Source organism: Zeus faber (assembly GCF_960531495.2).
Source record: "Zeus faber genome assembly, chromosome: 8".
Taxonomy (NCBI): Eukaryota; Metazoa; Chordata; class Actinopteri; order Zeiformes; family Zeidae; genus Zeus; species Zeus faber.
The window spans coordinates 19,794,650-19,809,467 of record NC_137195.1 but is presented as its reverse complement, the minus strand read 5'-3'; the positions used below and the strand labels follow the sequence as shown (position 1 = coordinate 19,809,467).

Below are 14,818 nucleotides of genomic sequence, written 5' to 3'. Positions count from 1 at the left end.
CTGTCAGATTTGGGAGATGCTTAAGAAGTGCATGGATTACGGAGACTCCTCTGAAAAAGCCATTCCTTCCACCTCAGGAAGCAGTTCCTCCACAAAGAGGACCAGAGACAGGATTCCCTGGGACGACGTCGTCCCCAAGAGGAGGAGGTGGAGAGAGGACACTGACTCTGAATAATGTCCCCATATCTTATCTTTGATGAGGGCTCCACAGCTCTCAACTTGATTCCACCCCCCCCCCCCCCCCCCACCACCACTCTCATAGAAGGAGAATTAAGAGAGATCTGTAAGAAAAAACGCCCAAGTTGCAAAGGTACTGTATTGCTGCTTGACCACCGTCACTGCTGGAAAAGCGGGAGTCTGTGTGCATGTGTGTTATTCACTCAAACAGTTTAACTATCCCTAATAGGTAAGGGATAGCCTTCTTACTGGAACAGAGAAACATTGACAGGCATTAAAACTGTTCTTTAAAACAATGATGAATTAAATGGTGGATGAAATGTTTAGCACTTGTCTATCACCAGTGGCTATGCCACTTACAAATGATGGCTCATTCACCCACTCACACATCTAGTCAAGACAACATCCAGTTCAACTGGAGCAGTTAGGGTTCAGTCTTTTTCTCAAGGAGGAGGGATTGAACCCGCAACCCCGCTAATTTTCAAAGGAGCTCAGTGTGAGTGAAATAGTAATACAAAAGCTAGTGGTTTCATCTGTGACCTATAGAAGTCAATGATTTCACCACTACGGTAAGATAAGGTTCAAAACCAAGTGAGCTCTGCTCTGAACAAAAGCCAGACAGAAAGCTTTCCCTGAATCAAGTCACACTTAAAATGTTCCCTTCGATGACTCTTTCAAATGGTAATGTGTCAGAATTCCCCCAGGCCCGGCCATTTATGCCTGTCAATGTCTGATAATTACGCCTGCTTCTTAATTATGTAATAGCCGTGTCTTCATGAATTTAGGAAAACACATCGCTGGGTACGTGAAGAGCCAAGATAAGAGCTGGTTAAACACTAGTATGTAGGGTTTACTTTAACATACTGAGTTGTATCCATTTTCCCCAAATACTCATGTTCCTTAATCTTTAAATCCATTTTATCTTGCTTCTCAGATTTGCTGTTTTTGTGCAGATAACTGTTCAACCTAAACGGGTGAAAAAAACAAAACAAAAAACAAATGATAGTTGTTTGTTGGGACTGCGAGAATGGGACTTGATAAGGTTTGTGACTGCTCTGATGCCCACGGCAGTCATGTCGGTCCCGTTTTCATCACAGCTTCTGACCTCAATTACATTTGAACAAAGAACCCTGGCAGCAAATGTTCTTAGGTTTATTTTTAAATCAATAATGACCACGATGAAAACTCACACAAAACGTCCATGGCGATTAGACTTAACAGTTATCTCAGGTGAGCTCGTGCACATTTAGATAATTTACATCAAGACATGCACCTAGCAGCTCGACCTTGTAATTCAGTCGGCATACTCGGTTTACAATTATATTCTGAACTATTTAATTCATTGAAAGACACTAGCATGTGCATATGTATTTTAGTGTATTCATACATGCCAAAAATAATATTTACCAGCAAGTACTTTTTTACAATTATTAGAATTAAGGCGTGAATTATGTGTTCTGAAATGAATGTTTATATTTATATTGGAATTTTGAAATGTTATGTAGTATTTGCTTATTATTTATTTTGGGCAAAAGGTTTCAACCGAGCACTGATGCCCAACGGCTCCTTTTATACCTTAATGTCTTTTTTAACTTGAAGAATCAGAGCTTCAAAACAAGGTGTCACTTGTGCAAATCAAGCAAATATTTTTAAAGCTAAGGCTTGTTAATGGCGAGGGTGTGGCACTGAATCCAGGTGTGTGAATAAAACACGTAAGATTTAAAGGTGACGTCAGGATTTCTTCTTTTATGGAAGACGTCGGTACACTCCCCCTCCACAACGATCTCTCTGTGTGTGTAAAAGTAGTACGATTTAAACGTTGAACTCAATCAAAACGGTTTCACATTGTGACTTCACATCACATGGAATATGGAGGAATGATCTTCACCTCGACGCTCGCTTTAAAGGAAACCATCGATCTGCATTGTTTAGCGTCTCGGTAAGTGAGCTGTGCTTCCCCATGTAATATAACGGGAATATTTAACTCCACGGTTTAACATTTACCTACTATTTATGAATCAAACTACGTTTTTAAAATACGTTACGTTACGATAAAAAAAAACCCAAAAAAAAACAACACAAAAGGAACACATCTGGAAAAATCTAATTTTTCCTTTCCTTTCGAGAAAGGTTTTTTCCCCCAACTTATTTGGCGGCTTGTGGCGATTTTAGAAATGTGCGACAATGCGGGTTTCGCTGAGTTGAGTAGTTTACAGTTGAATTCCCACGGAGATCCATTGAAATTCAAAGAGGTTGTTTTATGCTCATGGAAAATATTCTACATGGGATAAGACATTGAAAGACTGGTGATGTTGATGGGTCAGAGACTTCAGAAAGTCACTTCATACAAAAAAGATATCCAACCAAATATTTTAAAAAGTGCCTAATTTGAACATAATAGTCATCTGTCCAAATACTTTTGCTTACCTGAAAAAGGGGTCTATGCAAGTCTATGAACAGGGTTCTTGTTTCAAAGACATGAAACCATTATTAATGTAAATCGAAGTGGACTATCTGTACTTCAAGCTCATTGATTGTGTGATTGTTAATCAAAAGATTTCGATTACTTTGCCAAAAACAACAGAAAATGTGTCACTGATAACTTCTGGTCCGCACTGTAGATTAGTACATTACACAGGCACATTCCCAGGTCCCGAGCCTCATCGATCATTTCTTTCTCGATTCTGCGGACAGGGGTGCACAGGCACTCTGGCAGTGGTTATTTATGACAACGAACGAGACTCTGGCAGGCTATTTATATGAAATATTAAGACGCTGGTGGCTCTCAACAAAAGGACGGAAAAAAGTCCATAATTCTGATCAACTCTGTCGAGACATCCACTTGGTAATCACAGTACAGGAGGAAACCTTTCAACCTTTCCATATACACGGCTGCTATGACCGGTGATGACGGCTGATGGAGGGTGAGATGCCATTACCTGTGTGCGTGCGGTTGTGTCTCTCGAGCTGGCTGCGCTTGGCGAAGGCCTTGACACACGAGGAGCAGTTGAAGACTCGGGGCTTCTGGGAGCTGGGTGAGGGCCCCGGCTGGTGGACCCGCTCGTGTTCCTGGTGGGCCAAGCACAGGGAGGGAGCAAGAAAAGAGGTTTGATAAGCTAAAACACACAGCTAGTCATTTCATTTCACCGCCATTTGAGATTGGGGGCCTTTTGAACCTTTTGAATGTGTTATATATGCGGTCATCAACACGGGATGAAGACAAGTTAGGCTCATTTATGAACAAGACTTTCTGTAGGTTACTTTCTCCTAATCAAATGTACACCTCCTCTTCATAACAAGGCAATGACAACGCAGCAGTCATGCTATCTGCCAACAGCACGGCGTGCAGCTGTTCCCCTCTGGTAAGAAAGCCCCTCACCCCAGGAGGGCGCACGAAAAAATATATATACAAAAGTCATTCCACAACCATCTCTATTTGCTCCACTTTATTTTGTTCTTTGAAGCAGCTCTGCGAAACCAGCAATTCACCTGTAAAATCCAAGAAATTTGAACGTGGCTCACAATGTTTGTGTCCAGTAGAAATGAAATATAATAATAATAATAATAATGATAATAAAATATATCCTACGGTACCGAAGGAATAACTGTGATAATGTCGAGGCAACAGTATGGTCCTCGCTCGCCAGAAGGAATACCGAGCAGGCGCAGGCAGTGGGGGAATTGAATAGCTGGAATAATGGGCTATGAAGCTGAAGCTTGTATAATATGCACATGTTTATTTATAGGGAAGAATGAAAAAAAGGAAAATGGCCACTGATGCTGGTGCTGGCGAAGGTTTTATTTTGTCTTGGTGTGTGGGGAGGACTGATGGATATTTTGTATCTCAGGCAAGTTTTAAAAAGTGATATAATACTGACCAAAAAAAACAGCACAGCCTAATCTCCACCTGCCCACTCGCTGCCTTCCCCTTGCTACTCTTCATACCAATCCTTCGACAGCCCTCCTCCTCCAGACATGCCGGGAAACCGCAGAGACTATGTGGGCATGATTGACCATGAGAGGTGGCGTATTCCCTGTGTGCTTCTCATTTTACTTTGATGAATCTCACACAGCAGATGTTTTCGGAGAGACCGGGGAGGACGCTGATGATCCTTCATGAATTATTAAGCCTTTTTATCGACACTGACGCCTTATAACTTATGCACACATCAGTCCATGATTTAACATCTCTTATAATCATGAGGAATCTCTGGCCTTATAGGCTGTACATGCCTGTACGCTTCAACTGTGCCTCTGTACAATTGCGAGCGTGTGCGCACATTGGCCTGCAGACAACGGACCGGACCGAAATAAGCAAATCAAAGAAGGGAATGATTCAATTCATCACAGGTGCAGATGCACTTAATGCACTTAATATAGCTCATGTCAACGACGTGGAGACGCATGCACTTCAAGTGGAAAAAAGGTACCCGAAAGATCTTTCAATCCCCTCCTGTAAGAAATCTCCTGCCATTGCCAAGGCTACATTTACCACTCCCTGTCATCCATCCAAGCCACGACGCACAGACGCTCAAACGCTCAAAACCTCTTTCCTCTGTGTTCTCTAAAATAAAAATACAAAAAAAGACACCCCCCCCCCCCAAAAAAAAAACATGGTTTTGGGTTTCTGGCCACAATTAAATGCTGAAATGTGAAAACAATGGAGGTTAATGGGTTTGTCTGTTGTTCTCGCTGCCAGGTTTAGCTTTGATAATCTAAAGCAACATCAGAGTCCTCTCTAACTAATGAGCGCCTGGGAAGCTGGAGAGGACGGGGCTTTCAGCTGCACTGCTCCTCTTCTCGTCCCCAAATTCTCAAGGTCAGTTATGTTTCAAAGGTTTACAAAGTTTTGTTCTACGAGCTTAAGGAAAACACTTGAGCTAGTGAAAGGACTGGTACATTTGTGTGCCTGTGGGGAAACTGTGCAGCATCCCAAACCGTCGACCTGCTGCGTACATGCTCTGCCTACAGGTATAAAAAGATTGCGTGTCGACGGATTTATTGCAATTAGTTAACAGCTCTCATATCGGCCGTATTTCCACAAGCCTTTGAAGCCTTGAAAACAGCAGTTAAGCTCACGTTGAAAAATTACAAAGCAATATCGAGTCTAACCTTTGGAAGCCTAATTATTGAATAGACAGTCCTCCAACAGGTAAGCAGCAGTTGGTTGGATAACTTCCAATCAGGCCACATTACAGCGCTGCGGCGCCTTTTTTGAGGGCTCTAAATGACATTCATCGAAACGCCATCTTTGGTTCAAATTCAATCCTATCCTATTCGTGCTGCGCTGGACACAGTCAGCCATACAATTCCACTCGCCAGCTTAGTCTCCCATGGCAACTATGTTATGAAGGTAAATATGTTGCAAAATGCGAGCTGGTAGAGTAGGATGTGAGAAGCTGTGGAACAACAGTGAAGTTGTCATGACCACTGAGAGGTTGTAATCACAGATGTGTGCTTGGAATAAAAATGTGAGCGGTTGTGATGCCAGATTTGTAGTTGTGCTGGAAAACAGCTTATTTTCTTCTTCTTTGCCTTTGGGCTGCTCCCGTTAGGGGTCGCCACAGCAGATCATCTGCTGTGGCATTGTATTCTGCGCATCTTCCTCCCTTACACCAACCGCCTGCATGTCCTCCCTCAGCACATCCATAAACCTTCTCTTTGGCCTTCCTCTTTTCCTCTTGCCTGGCAGCTCCATCCTCAGCATCCTTCTCCCAATGTAAAAAATAAAATATATATATAGTAGTTTTAAGTGTATTCATCCAAATATCAAATAATACATTTGTGAAAATTTCTGTCACTTCAAATTCAAAGAACACAAGTGTGTGACTATTTTATTTGAGTGAAAATTTAAAATAAACAGGTTCAGATTTTGGGTCTACATGTTCTCACATCTTCTTCTATAAGCGCTCACATTTTGCAACATGTTTAGCTCCATACTACGTATCCGTGCAAACAACATCAACATGGTTCAATACTTGGGCCTCTTTTATGCAACCTTTACAGCCTTAACTGTAAACCCACATCTAGTCCGTCATAGAAATGACTTTAAGATACTGCTGCTTCTTTATAAATCTCTCGATGGCCAAAATGTATCTTTGATTTGCTCTTATAATACAAACCTCACGTGTATCCTGCCTTAAAATTGCACTTTGACTTATTAGTTCTAGGATTTTATAATGGCTTTGTATTTCTTTTTAGTCCCTAAAAACCTTTTATAAGGCCCTCCTCAAGCACTTCCCTTGTGTATGAAATGTCCTATACAAATAAAGTTGCCTTTCCTGCGCTCTGAATAAGATCCCCCCCCCCCCCCCCCCCCACACACACACACACACACACACACACACACACAGTGAGTGATGGAAAAAGTCGTTTCAGATCCTCAATGGATCCTAATGTTGGCAATAAAGCTTTAAATAAGACTCTGTAGCATTTCTTTGCTGTTTACGGCAATAGTTGACACCCAAGGGCAGGAGGAGAATGCAGAGGCGGTGTAAAGGGCTTCACTAAACATCACTATATACTGTATGTGAAGCTCCAATTCCTTCCCCCACCACTGAAAAGAGCTCCCGGTGTTTATGTGCAAGAGTACTGTGATTACATGGAGAGAACAGTTATGAAAGAAAAACACATGTGGATCCTTCAAAACACAGCTTTACAGAAACCCTCTCTTTGTAGGGATGTTTCAGCGCAGTTGTGGTGAGTGGGAAGATTGGAGTCCATATTAAAGCCCACGAGAAAAGAACGTCCTGCTTTACACCCGAACGAACAAAAGAAAGGTAGCTTAACAGTTGTGAATATTGATGGGTACTTAGAACCAGTGTCAATTTCGTGCCAGTTTCTTCAAATTGGACACTAAAGGTTTACGCTCGGCATTCCTAAGCGCAAGATACACATTTCTGGCCAGGCTGACACAGCAGGCGATTACTTTACACATGATGCGTTTCACGATCATGATCATTCCTGCAATCCAGGAATGGAAGACGTTTGAATCTCTCGAAAGGACCCACTTTACCAAGACAGATTGTTTTGCGCGTTATGGGGTAATACCAGCACGCTCCCAAACATTTGTGAAAAGTGTCATGACAGCTGACTGATGTTCTCATAAAACTTTTTTTTTTTTTCAGGAATTGCTTCTGCCAAACTCCATGTCTGTCAAACTTCCAAAACAATTTATCTTCATTTCCCACTAGAGGAAGTACTTCAAAGCCAGTATAGGTGCTACATGGTTAGCAGCTAATGGGGATCCTAATTAACAAAGAATTCAATATAATAGACAAGTAAATTAAGACTGCAGAATTTAATCCAAAATCAGATTAATGAAAAAATTAATGAAGTTGATTAAGAAATATGAAAGCAAAATTCAACAGCCAATCAGCTGCAAAGAGGACACAGGTGCCACACGGGCACCGGCAGCTAATTTTGTTCGCCGAGAATCAGCCTTTCTAAAAACATCATAGCCACATGGCATTTTCCAATTACGTTCCATCCAACCCAGTGCCGTGTGCGAGCCTGTACCTTGAGGTGCGTGGCCCTCTTGAAGGCCTTGTTGCACAGCCGGCAGACGTGGCAGCGGTCCTTGCCGTGGGCCTGCCGGCAATGGCGTCGCAGCGTGTTGGCGTTCTCGCACACCTGGTTGCAGTAGTAGCACTGGTTCCTCATCTGGATGTCGTCCTGGCCGTCCTTCCCGCCCGCATGCATGTCCTCACCAAGCTGGGTCACACGTTAAACAAATCGATTGGTCGTACACACACACGACAAAAATATACCCCCCCGGCGGTGTTCTTCCCACGTAGAAACGTACATTGAATCCGTTGTCGGGAGCTCCGTTGGCGCCCTGGGAGTGATGGCTGACCAGCAGCACCGGCTGGACCGAACCGGCCGACTGCACTTGGAGACCTGGATCGCTCAGCACGGCGGGAAACGTCTGGGACTGGCGGGAGGAAAAACAAACTCTCCGATAGCTGTCCACGGTTTGCGAGTGTGCCGGTGTGTATGTTCTTTTCGCATACCTGCGGGTGGAGGTTGAGAGTGACACCTTCCAGCATGCCCTGCGTATCCGCCAGTGTCAGAGTCACGCTGCCGTCGCTGCCCATGCCCCCCGATGACATCACCAGGCTCTGGGAGACGGCCGTGTGGGATAAACTGGTGCTGGGTGGCAGACTGCTCACTGGAGAGAGGGAGAGAGATGGACAGAGAGAGAAGGGGGGTTAGGCCTTACTCTAACAGAAACACTCAGTGTAATCAACACGAGAACGCTGGTCTGAGTGTCAGCGTTTTTGAGAGGGACATGTTTTCCACACGGGCTGAGAGGCGAGGGGTAATGAAGAGATGTTAGTCGGGGCCGAAAAATTACCCGTCGAGCTGCCGAGCGAGACAATCAACCAAACGTTTCCGCGGTGGGGGGGGGGGGGGGCGGCTCTTACCTTACCTCGGCCCGCGGCAAAGTCCCCTTTCTCGCTTATCCCAGATTGGGCCGCACAAGGGATGGAGTAGAGCAGCACATTTGCTCTCAAAAACATTTGCATATTCACTTGGCGGATACGTGAGCGAACTGGGACGTGTGCGCGCACACACACACACACACACACACACTGCATGGAGTAAACACTGACAGATTGACAAACATATTAGCACTAGAACGTCCACACACACACACACACACACACACACACACACACACACACACACACACACACACACACACACACACACACACACACACACACACACACACACACACACACCTGCCATGCCGGTGTTGGTGGGGCTCTGAGGTAGCAGCTGGTCGTTCGTGATGGTGAGCGTGGCGTTTGTGGATTGGGGGTTCAGCGGGGGCGACAGTCGGATGCCGCCGTTCATCTCCACGCCACTGGGGCCGTTGTGCTGGGGAAGCAGGTCCTGACCTGCCGGGCAACAGGGGCGCCAAACAATAAAATTGAATTCAAAGGGAAAAGTGAAGAAAATTATGAAATACGGCCAGGTGAGCAGTAGCTTTCAAACAATATTTGTCTTGAAAAGTGACTTGCTGGTTTCATGGATTAACTCGTGAAACCCATAAAAAGAGAGTAGAAATACAAAAAAACAAATAAAAATGTTATCACTAAAATGTAAATCTATATATAGATGATATAGATAAAATGTATATCTATATGATATATAAAATATGAATACAAAAATAGATAGTATGGAGTAACATTGAAAAACAACGTACAAAATCTGATTTCTGTCTGAAAACACATCCATTTACTCATTGTAAAAAATGTGTGGTGCCAGAATAGAGCAGGATCTGTGTGCAGCAGGAGGACTAATCCTGACAGAGATAAAGCATGAGCCGGCATGATGATGGTGGTGATTTTCAGCAAAACAACTTTGCACTTTCACACCTGGGAACTGCTGCCATTCCATCATCCCCGCACTGAATGGATGATCTAATTTGCTTTGTCTACAATTATAAAATGGGGATGACACCATCAGTGGTGTTTTGCTCTGTTTTGTTGTGTTGTGAAATCGAACACAAAGATGTGGAACCTGCTGTACGTCATTCTCAACGGGAAGATTAACGTACGGAGAATTTGCATTTCCGGTGTCACAATGGTGTGAGAGCTCCTAAAAGGTGTTGCCCAAGCCATCAACACTGGTTTTCCTTTAGTGTTGGACCAGAACTTGCTATGTCTACATAAACCATTAGTATAATTGGGCAAATTGAGACCCTGGTGTGTTGATGATTCTCTGTGCCAGTTCACTGGTTAATGTACGCTGACGGGGAAAAGAATGTACTACTTCATGGGAAGTGAGCAGAAAGAGAGCTACTAAAGAAGGGCCCCCCGCCCCCCAGAAAAAAATGTTCACTGTGTAAGGGCGCTTTTACATATGCAGTAGTCCGTTACAATGGAATCCTGGTGCGTTTACCGCCTGCTTGCGGAATGTCTTCAAGATTCAAAATTCAAGAGGTTAATTTGTCACATACATATACATACTTTCATACATATATGCAGTGAAATTGTCTTTGCAACGCACACGAAGATTATGCACAATAGTTACTAAACCGAACATAATAGCTAAGCTAACTCCTACCTAGCAACTAACTGAAACTTACTGATTCGTAAAACATAATGCAGTTAGTGAATAGAATAATATAAATACAATTAAATAAAAATAAAACAAGACTCAAAAAGATAATACAGAGTGGGGGTACAAATAGAAATGAAGGGAATAGAGTTATAGGTATAGGATAGGCCATCTTGGGAAAGAGTGGATCAACACATTGTTGATGACCCGGATGTTTTCATCCAAATGTGTTTGGTAGGAATGCCACTGCGGGGTTACTGCCGGTATCACCAAACTTAACCGCGGCACCGGCTCCATGGTCTCCGTGCTCGGTTTACATTTCTGACCAATGAATGAAAGTCTTTTGCGGGTGCCTTTCCAGACCTACTCTGTCCCACAATTCTATGAGTTCATAGCTTATAGAGAACAAAGCAAAAGTGTAAATTTCATTCTGATTTGGACGAGGCAAACGGAGGTGAATGGAGAGGTGAGTCAGTGATCAAATTCAAATGAATAACGAGGAATAAGGCTCAAAAAACGCCAGCCCCAGATCTACATTCTAGATTCTCCAGTTCTACATTTATTCTGAGCTGTTCCTCACTCTTAACCAGTAAATAAAGTGGTAACAAACAATAAACAGGGTGATAGCGTCATACACCTGTTGGGAGGGCAAATTGATACACTCATTGCAATTGACGGTTGTTTACTCACTCAGCCTTTAAAAACTTGAAAGACTTTCAAATTCAAAAGTGAAAGTAAGTGCTTTCAAGTAGAGCGATCAGTTTCACCTTTAGCCAGTGGGAGGGTTTTAAACATCAATGCAGGCACCGTTGTAGGTAAACAGAGTAGATGAGTCTTCTGACGTGGGCAAAAGTATCCTGAGTCAGAGTACACTTTTCAAGCGGTGCAAACACTCCATAAAAATCAATGAATCACATTGAGAATCCTCCTGCCTGCAAGCCCACCCCCACACCTCTCGTACGGCTCCCCATTATGCAGGACGGCTGCAAAACTATACAAACAGCTCCAGTGGCCTTGCTCCGTTCCACCCGTTTCCCTGGATTTACGAGTGATGAAAGAGGCAGTAGAGGACAACGGTGACCTGAAGTAGAACCTACGAAACACAAGATGTGACTCTTGTTGAAGTGACTTGGAGTTGAGCCTGACCTGCTCAGTGTTTTGGCCTCTGCAAGGACATCAGTGCATTTTGGAGAGAAGGGGACCAGGGCTCCAGACTAACGGTGCCCCGTCGTTTGGGGGAGGATAGAAAATGTGTTTGGGATAAACAAAGATCTTCCCCAGGATGACTCCGGAATTTTTGTATGTATGTATGTATGTATGTATGTATGTATGTCTGTATGTATGTTTAACAAACTATTGCTTAGCAGCAGATAAGTGAACTGAGCGCTGGCAAGGGCTGCCCCCTGAAAGTCGACAAGTCAAAAGTCGGCCTCGGAAAACTAGTTTTAGAAGCAACGCTGTGTTCGGGAAACTCTGAAAACTGTAGTTTCGGAAGTGACGCTGCCTTCACGGGGAAAAAACAAACAAACAAACAAACAAACAAACAAACAGACGAACAGTCTAATCTTTGAACAGTGAACAGAACAGAAGTTTTCCCAAATTCTGTCACTAAATTCTGTGTCCTATTTACATTTTCTCAGTTCGGCTTTTTTTACAGTTTACAAATAGCTTTTCGGTTTTGTTCAAAACCTATTTCTTTGAATGGAGCATAATAAATATAATTATTTATTTCTTCAACATTTTAATGGTGCTTTTATTACGCTACTAACAACTATAGATGAACAACATTTTGATTTTGGCACTGTTTACATTCACCGTGGGACGGTTAAAATTGTTTTTCGGGATGATGGTGAAAAAAAGTTTGTCTGGAGTCTTGAAGGGAAACTCTCTCCATAAAGGGATTTTGTGAGCGCTTACTAAACCAGACAATCGCTTGTTCCCGGGAACCTCCACCGACCTTCTCTGGTGTCCCTACCTGATATGGTGAGCGTGATCTCCTGCGTGTTCCCCGCCGCCGCCCCGACGCCGGCCACAGAGGCCTGGGCCTGGGCCAGAGCCTGCGTCAGGCTGGAGTTGTTGATGGTCAGGGTGATCTCCTGCCCGCCGGCCCCGCCCGCCACCAACCCCGATCCGCTGATCACGTGGCTCAGGTCCTGGGAGCCTGCGGTGGACGGAACGGTTACATGTTTTCATTTCACCTTTACAGTATTTAGTCCTCGGGGATACATTGAGGGATGAACCCTCGTTTTCAATGATTCCCAGATCACATTAGTCAGGAAAAAAATAACACAAATAACAAAATAAAATAAAAAACTAAAATAAGTGAAGAAAATAAGAACACAAACATCAATATTGGTAAAAAAATTACATTCTAAAAAAAATTTGATTTGTGAGCATATTTTTTTACATTTTCCAATGGTATCAAGAAATCAATATTTAAAGTGCATTGTAGGTTATTTCACGAGTCCGGAGCACAACATTTAAAAGCAGTCTTTGCGAGTTCGGAGTTGACCCGCGAACCAGTTGACCAGTCCTGAGAGCGGGTTTGATAAGCTCCTACATTAAGGTGTAATAGTGAAGTAATGTAAATTGGTAACTTTTTTAGGATTGTTTGTAGATGAACCATATACCAGTGTTGATCTTGTCTCGCAAAGAGAGGGGGTCAGCCAACTTTTCATAGAGAGTACAATGATGGGTAGTGTAGGCATCACCAGTAATAAATCTACGAGCAGAGTGATTTACTGTATAGTGTCTAAGGGCTTAAGGGTGGTGACAGCAGCATGTTTATATATTATATCACCATAATTCAAGACAGAAAGTTATACAGTTTCAACAATTCTTTTTCTACTAAAGACGGCAAAGCAGGTTCTATTTCAATAAAGAAAGCCAAGTTTTGGCCGCAGCTTTATCAACCGGTTTATCAATGTGAACTTTAAAAGTGAGTTGATCATTAATCCAGATGCCTAAATATTTAAAGTGTGGGACTCATTCAATAGCCCTACAGAGCAAAATGCTAATCTGAAGTTTGCCATAATCGATTTCCTTAGCTCTTGTGAATCGCATATCTGTTGTTTGAGATCGATAAGTGCCTCTTGGAGAATGTTTAAAGAAAGTTGTAGATTGTCAATTGTATGGTGTGAGCTCAACAATATAAAAAATAGTGTCCTCTGCGCACAAATGGACACTACGGATATTCAAAGACCAGACAATATCATTGATATAAATTGTGAAAAGGACCTGTCCGAAAATCAAACCTTGAGGGACTCCTTTTGTTATCGGAAACAAATGCAGATTGAGCATTACCCGTTTTCACGAACTGCTGTCTATCCGAGAGGTCGTTTCAGAACTATACGCATAGCTAACTGTAAACATTGGGGTCACAGCCAATACTGTACTTAGCAGTCTGTGTAAGAGCAGGGAGTGATCAACTGTATCAAAGGCTTTCAATACAGGTTGATTAGGCCTATGAACTGATCGGCTCGATCATGGTTCCTTTCAAAATGCCCCCCATACCAATACATGCAGATCACAACGCTCTTTCCTCCTCATTTACCACTACCAATGACCTCGTCCTTCAGAAATTATTCATACAACCTCCGGTCAACATCAACTCTCATGGAAGAGTAAATGATTATTTGTGAATAATATCAACATACCGCAACTCCTTATTGGTTCACTTTAACCAATATCATTGAATGAAATAAAAATTTGCTCCTAAAATGTCACAGCCATAATATCTTTATACATTTGTTTTTTGTTTTGTGGTTCAGGATTCTATTTCACAAAAGTCCATGACATAAACCAATCAGTAGGGCTGTCACATTGATGGTGGATGGTGCATTCACCAAGATAAACACAGAAAGTTTTTAGCAGATGGTATTAAATAACAAAAAAATCGAGTCTAACGCTCTGCTACATAAATCAGAAGCAAGGACAACACAGTTTCACTGGATGATTTTAAAAGGCTGATTCTAAATACAGAAAACTGTTCAAGAGTATCATAATTACGACCATTATGAATCTGGCACAGGAAGGTCGATTACATAATATAAATGGCATTTATTAGTATGGTAGATCATCTCTTGACATTCGTCGGTTGGACAATTTGTGGGGTTGCCAGGATGTGACTCTCATTCGCAGGTGACTCTCTGCGAATGCTTCAACAGTACAGTTCTGCTGGGATATTTGCTAGTGTTGAAGTCACACCGGCCACTAGGAGCTGGGGATGGGCTCTGTGAGCCCTCACGTCAATCCTGTAAAAGAACTGCTTCAACTCGTTGGCTCTGCCCACTACTTGTGGGTCGTTGGCCTGCTCGCATTGTTTTGTTGCAGGTTGTTCACTATATTTTGTATAGGTGATTATTGATCACCGTTTAGTGTTCCTGCAACATCATATTTTTGTATAGTCGTATTTGTTATTTCTCTGTTCCATTTCAAAAGGTAGCGCTCACGCTTTAACATGGAATTAACAAAATACAGAGAAATAAAACTTTGACAAAAATATGCATTTCTTATTCTCCAAAACACAAAAATAGAGACATCATAAAACATTGATAAAATGTGAGCCAGG

General features: G+C 42.8%; 1 protein-coding gene across 1 annotated transcript in view; it reads right to left on the bottom strand.

Moving 5' to 3' along the window:
- Positions 1-14,818, bottom strand: part of znf236 (zinc finger protein 236) — a gene marked incomplete at its 5' end in the record, with an annotated part of 75,372 nt that overhangs the window by 10,054 nt on the left and 50,500 nt on the right. Inside the window, 6 exons of the mRNA XM_080004907.1 lie at positions 3,117-3,246; positions 7,696-7,890; positions 7,982-8,110; positions 8,190-8,347; positions 8,925-9,083; positions 12,224-12,409. Of these exons, the coding sequence (XP_079861033.1) occupies positions 3,117-3,246; positions 7,696-7,890; positions 7,982-8,110; positions 8,190-8,347; positions 8,925-9,083; positions 12,224-12,409 (957 nt within the window). The remainder of the gene's footprint in view (positions 1-3,116; positions 3,247-7,695; positions 7,891-7,981; positions 8,111-8,189; positions 8,348-8,924; positions 9,084-12,223; positions 12,410-14,818) is intronic.